Genomic DNA, 6,980 nt, shown 5'->3' on the forward strand with positions numbered 1-6,980 from the left:
CAAAATTGTCCTTCAAAATTTATGCTTAATTAAATATGCTATTATATTAATGCAAGTTTGAAATAAGCGAAATAGTGAGAATAAAATTATATCCCTAGTAAATAATTAACTACTTAGCATATTTTATTTTTTATAACTAAATATTCGGTTCTATACTACAATATAGGTATACAAATCAAATCTTTTTTTAAATACATTTTTCATATAAAAACATTCCTCAACATATGTTCTTTTTATAAGATAGAGTGATGAACTGGTTTTGAGGGCATTTTCGTAAATAAATAATTCTTTTAGAAATTGTACAATGCTTCAATTCATCAAACAAAACAATGGATAAGAAATATGTCATCATAACTAATGTCAGCCTAACTAATACCAGCATTACTAATACACGTTATGCAGCATTATTCTTATGCACCCTACCAAACGACGCCTAAGAGTACTTTCTTTTCATGTTGTAAATAGAGTTTTTTTTTGTGTGTGTGTTTCAACAAAATTTGTGTATTCTTTTCATGATGTAAAAAAGTATTTTCTTTTATTTCAACAAAACGTGTACTTTTTTTTCATGATATAGAAAAAGTATTTTCTTTCATTTCAATAAAACTAGTAATTTCTTATCATGAAGTTGAAAAAGAATTTTCTTTCATTCAACAAAATACGTAATTTTTTTTTTCTATGTCGTAGAAAATTATACTTTCACTTTCAACAAAAATAATATTTTCTTTACGTTGTTAAAAAAGTTTCCACTATAAGAAGGCTTGAACTCTTGAGAGCTTTGCAACAACCCTGCATCACATTTCCATTTAGCCTTTCTCTCCTTTCCATTGTAGTTTGCAAACATGGGTTCCCAATCTGCTGCCCTGCAAGTTAAAATCTTATCCACAACGTTCATAACACCATCCTCACCAACCCCAAATCACTTACAAAATTACAAGTTATCTTTCTTTGATCAAATAGCTGAAGATGTCCACTTGCCTCTTGTTCTTTTCTATCCACCAAACGAGAAAAACTCCACTACGGATGAACAACTAGAAGAATCCCTATCTAGAGTATTAACCCATGTTTACCCGATAGCTGGTAGATTTACAGAGGATTTTTGCTCCATAAATTGCCTTGATCAAGGGGTTAAATTTGTAAGGGCAAATGTCAATAGTAAGCTCGATGATTTTCTTGAGCAAGCACACAAGGATGTTAGTACAGCACTACTTTGTTGGCCTCACGATACTTGGACTGTTGATCAAGATAATTTAGCTATTACACCTCTTGTTATCGTCCAAGTAACAAGATTTGAATGTGGTGGTATAGCTCTGTCAATGAGCCACGCCCACATTGCAATGGACGGATTCTCGAGTCTCTCTTTTTTGTACGAGTGGTCCAAAGTATGTAGACTCGGAATTCCCACAAAAGAAATCAATTTCCTGCGCTTTAATTTGGGTGAAATTTTCCCTACAAGGGATTTATCTAAGCTTTTACTGCCTCGTATTCCTGGAGAGAAACGTGCAGAAAGCAAACTGGTCGCTAAGAGGTTATATATTGATGAATCTGCTATATCAAAGCTAAGAGAAGAAATGACAGGTTTGAGTTTCAAACCTACGAGAGTCGAGATGATTACAGCAGTTTTATGGAGGGCTTTGATCCGTGCTTCGGAAGCGAAAAACATAAATATTAGGCGTTCTTTAATGGGAATCCCAGTCAACTTGCGCAGTAAGATCTCTTTGCCTCAAATTGAAAAGTGTTTTGGTAATCTTGTAGTTGATTCTCCAGTAAAATTTGTACCGGTGGAGACCAAGATGGAGCTGAATAACTTGGTGGCATTGATAAGGGATACAGTGCAGAAAACTATTGAGTATTGCAACAAGGAATCACCAGATGAGATAGTCTCTGCGGTTGCTCATTTATACAATGGAAGTTTTCTGGCAAATGAGTGGGGAGCCAGTAATGAAGTTGACGCGTTTACGTGTTCAAGTTTGTGCAGGTTTCCTATACTAGGAGCTGATTTTGGTTGGGGGAAACCTTGCTTGATGCATTTTGGATCCAGGCATAATCAAACTTGTTGGTTGTATGATGCAGAGTGTGGCAATGGTGTCTGTGTGCAGGTGGATATCAAGGAAAGTTACATGCGCTTCTTTGAATGCGACCAAGATATCAAGGCTTATTTTAAGTGGTGATGAATCAATATTTTACTTCAATCTTTTGTTTGTTTTAATATTTTTACTTCAATGTTTTGTTTGTTGGCAATAAAGAAAAAGTTCCCTTTGTAATGTCTTATGAACTCCAATTATGTGTCACGGGAAATTAAGTTACTGAGTTTTGATCCCTCAACCTCTCCTAAAGAACTAAGGCGCTTCGCCACCAGCCTAATCCCTTGAGTTTGCTTATTATTGATATCTTTAAATCCCAGTTAAAATCAAAAAACACATTTGTGGTTCGGTTTTCTTATTGATCAGTTAAAAGTCAAAAGAAAATTCTGGTAATGATGCTAGATACGGAGAAGCTGGTCATTATTATTTAGCACATGCATTGATTTTCTTTCCACAAATATCATACCATCTATAAATTAAAGGTCTAAAACTCTAGGGTTGTGACGGGCATTTAGCGAGAAGTTTACCTATTAAATAAAGGGAAATTACCAGCTATGTCCATTTATAAGTAGCTCATTACAAAAATTGGCCAATTGATAAAATATTACTAATATTAGCCAAATTAGCCAATTAGCTATTTGAAGCAAAAAAATATCAAATTTTTGCTTTGTTTTGAGTAGGTGTTATTAGAATAGATTGGGCACAACTTAAGGAGCTTGAATCTCAATTTTGGGATGATTTGGTGAAGTTTTGAGGTGGTTTGAAAAATTCGACGTAAAAACTGAAAATGAAAAAAAAATGATATGTGTATCACATTGTGTATCACATATGTATCATATTTGTATCAATTGTGTATCACATGTATATCCATGTATACCTGTGTGTGAGATACATGTGTGATACATGTTTGATACATGTGTCGCAGAAGATTTTTTTGAACTCGATTTAATTACGAATTTTGATACAAAACCAGTCCAAATCACTTTCAATCTTCCTCAAATTTTGTATATTGACTTATCTATATATTTTCAATGAATTTCAACTATACCCATTGAAAAAATTCCTTTTTTGCTTAGATTTTTGGAATATTGTATATATTTTTGTATTTCATCACCTTATTTGCTACCCGTCCATGAAATTTCCTTTCCGTCTTATATCTAATGTTGCTAATCACGCTTAAAAATATGGAAGGTGATTTTTGCATGTGATTCTTTGAAAGAAAGAACCTTATTATTTGGTGTTTCAATTTTTGTTGGCTAGTTTTGGTAAGTTTATGACTAATGGCTAGAGGTTGGTAAGTTGAGATTTATTTGGGACATTTTTGTAAGTTTCCCTTTAATAAATCTTAAAAGCTCTAAGCATCAAGCATACATGAAGCCCATGGCAGAGCCACAATCAAGGAAGGGTCCAATTGAATCCCTTTGTTCGGAATATGGGCAATATGGATCTCGAAAAGTTCGGAAGCATTTTGGAACCCGTGGTGACTAACTAAAAGCATTAAGTTAAGAGAGTTGGCCAATGTTAATATTTGGTTTAAGCGAGCTTAGGTTCATAATTGAAAGGTTTTAATAGGTTTGAATGATAATTTTGGACATTTCTGTATGTCCGCTTGGGGTTCGAGAGGCTCGAGTGCAGTTCAACACTATTGCATTAATGTTGGAACTTGATGGTTTTTCAGAAGTACATAAGCTGGTTTGGAGCTTGATTCTTAGTTGTGATATTTTTGTATGTGCTTTAATCCTTTGTATAAGGCCATATAGGTTATTTGGACTTGTCGAGATGGCTTGGAGGAGTACCAGTGGGTTCCGGTGAGTTTGTGCGCGATCGGAGCATGTCTTGATAGAGTTGACAGCTGATAGGTCCAATCGACAACCTCATATGTGGACTTCAAAATCGGTATGCGAACTGCAAATAACTAGGTAGCTAAGGCTGAAGATATGGATTGATCTGATCTACGACTCGGTTCACGAACCACCGAACCAATATGCTAATTGCAGACCTAGTCTATAGATCTCTGGGCAATTTTTTGAATGTATAATGAACCGACCGGTCATTTTGACCTTTAGCATTTCGTTCGGCGGTTTGAGACCTTATGTAGTTTTATATGATGCATTATGCCTTGCGTTGTGATGACCGATATGTCATTTTGAATACTAGCCTTGATTTTTGTATTTCTAGACCTCTCATAGTTTCATTCGCTATTTATTGATTTGTTTGCATGGTCTATGTCGCTTTTCGGAAAGCTTTTACGTGAATTTTTAAAGAATTGTAATTTTTGACTTAAAATGAGGCTAGAGTTGACCACAGTCAATATTTTTGGTAAACGACCCCGTATCGGTGTTTTGTCGTTTTGGTAGGTTCATATGATATTTTTGGACTTATACGTACATTTGTTGGGGTCTAGGGTGACACAAACGCATTTCGATGGGTTATGCGAACGTTGGCAAAAAGTTGAGTTTTAAGTTGAAATTTAGAGTTTGGTGATTGATTCTTATTATTTGATGTTATTTTATGATTTTAGGTAGCGAACTAGTTTGTAGGATATTGTTACACTTGTGTGCCTATCCGGTTTGCAGTCCGAGTGGCTCAGATGAGTTCTGGAAGTATTTTGGAGAGTTTGAATTGCTGATGCTTGTTGCTGGGGTCTTAGGTCTCCAGGTCTCGCATTTGCGATGACCTATTCGTAATTGCGAGTCCGCTTTTGCAAAGCTGGACTCATAAATGCGATATGTGGCAGGGTTGTTGACATCGCAAACGCAAAGATATGGTCGCATTTGCAGACAGATGGTGGTCACATTTGCGACCTTGGACTCGCTTTTGCGGCTTGGAGCTAGGGGCTGGCAACTTTGCAAATGTGAAGCTCAGCTCGCATTTGCGATGTAGGGACTATTCGTATTTGCGAGATTTTTGTCGCATTTGCAACGTTTGAATATCTGATGCACTGATCGCATTTGCGGTTAGTGTTTCGCATTTGCGGTCATCACAATTACGAACAAGAGTTCGCAATTGCGACGTCTGCAGCTGGGTAAAAAAGGAAAAAATTGGGACAGAGATCATTTTTCAGCCCTAAACACTCTAGAGGCAAATTTTGAAGAACTTCTCCTCCCCAAATTCATTGGTAAGCAACTCTAATTCATTTTTTATCAATTCCTTATTACTTTTCATAAATTTTTAACATAAATCAATGAATTTCATGGTAGAAATTAGGAGTTTTGTGTAGAATTTAGGAATTTTATAAAATTGTGATTTAGACCTCAAATTGAGGTCGTATTTCGAAACAAATCATGTATCCAAGCTCGGGTGAATGGGTAATCGAAAGTTGGACCGAATCTTGGATCAAGCGAGCCCTGGTTTGACTTTTGTTGACTTTGTAAAAAATGATCAAAATTGAAGCTTTTTCATTCTTGGGTAGTTTCTAAAGCTTAGTTTGAATTGATTGATCAATATTGACAAGATTCAGTCGGTTTGGAGGCTTGTTCAAAAGAAAAACTGGTAATGATTGTGATTTTATTGCGGAAAGAGATAAGTGATGTGGTTAACTTTGACTTGAGGGAATTAGGACTTGTTTGGTCTATTGCTATATGAACTATGTATGGGGACGATATATACGCAAGGTGACGAGTATATATATGTTGTCATGAGGTAAAGCATGCTGGTGAAATTTATCTCATTTGTACCATGTTATTTCATTTGCTATGCCTTCCATGTCTTAGTTAGATTGTTTATTCTTTAATTGTTCGCTTTTGTATTTATTGCTCATGTTGAGGTCATGGTGATATTGAAAGTTGAATTTGGTTATTCTACCGGCATTGTTGAAGTTAAAATTTGCTTCCCAACATGATTGATACTTTGGGTTATTATTATTGCTTGGTGAGCAAGAGTGAAAAGCACGAAGGGTGTTGCCGTGCCATATTTGCATATTGATATTATTGCTTGAGTGAACGTGAGGCTAAAGCACGAAAGGTGATGTCGTGCCATTGCTTATACATTATCATATGAGAAAGAGAGCAAAAGCACGAAGGGTGATGCCGTGCACATACTTTCCATTATCATATCATGCGAGGATGAGAGTAAAATAATGAAGGGTGATGCCGTGCGCATACTTTACTCATATTATATAGTGAGGATAAGAGTAAAATACGAAGGGCTATGCCGTGCAATTTGATAATTTTATTGCTTTTACTTGATACTTGGATTGTGAATATAGCTTGGCCATTTCGTTGCTTATTTTGGAAAGAGACATACTTGATGATTCTGTACATATTGATCCGGTTGTTGCCCCTTTCTTTTGCCCCACCCCGTTATTACTATTAAATGTTTTATTTGTACGTTGCTTTATATATATATATATATATATATATATATATATATATATATATATATATATATATATATATATATATATATATATATANATATATATATATATATATATGCATAATTTTTTTATAGGTATCTTGTCTTAACCTCGTCACTATCTCGTCGGGGTTAGGCTCGACACTTACTAAGTACATTAGATCGGTTGTACTCATACTACACTCTGCACTTCTTGTACATATTTTGACGTTGGTACCAACAGAGTCCCGAGAGGTACTTAGCAGCTACCAGTCAGTGATTCGAGGTAGAGTCGCATTCTGTTCGTAGACCTTGGTGTAACTTTCCTTCTTCTTGTACCATTTCTATTTATTTCGGACAGTGCTGTACTTCCTTCAAATCTTGTATTTAGCTGGATTTAGTCGTTCATGTACTCGTGACACCAAATTCTTGGGGTGGTTTATGTTATGTCTTTTGATCAGTTATTAGATATTTATTGCTTTTCCTTTTCATATTATCTGTTATGTTGACTTGGCTGTCATTCGCTGTTAGGTGCCAGACGGCCCCACGATTGGAATTTCGGGT

At 35.5% G+C, this 6,980-nt stretch overlaps 1 protein-coding gene across 1 annotated transcript; it reads left to right on the top strand.

The window, feature by feature from the left end:
- Positions 1 to 761: 761 nt before the first annotated feature.
- Positions 762 to 2,322, top strand: LOC109206370 (acetyl-CoA-benzylalcohol acetyltransferase-like). The gene has a single exon (XM_019369199.1). The coding sequence runs from the start codon at positions 840 to 842 to the stop codon at positions 2,166 to 2,168; it is 1,329 nt and encodes a 442-aa protein (XP_019224744.1). The 5' UTR covers positions 762 to 839; the 3' UTR covers positions 2,169 to 2,322.
- Positions 2,323 to 6,980: the final 4,658 nt, after the last annotated feature.

The sequence above is a fragment of the Nicotiana attenuata genome, unplaced genomic scaffold (genome assembly GCF_001879085.1).
Source record: "Nicotiana attenuata strain UT unplaced genomic scaffold, NIATTr2, whole genome shotgun sequence".
Classification (NCBI taxonomy): domain Eukaryota; kingdom Viridiplantae; phylum Streptophyta; class Magnoliopsida; order Solanales; family Solanaceae; genus Nicotiana; species Nicotiana attenuata.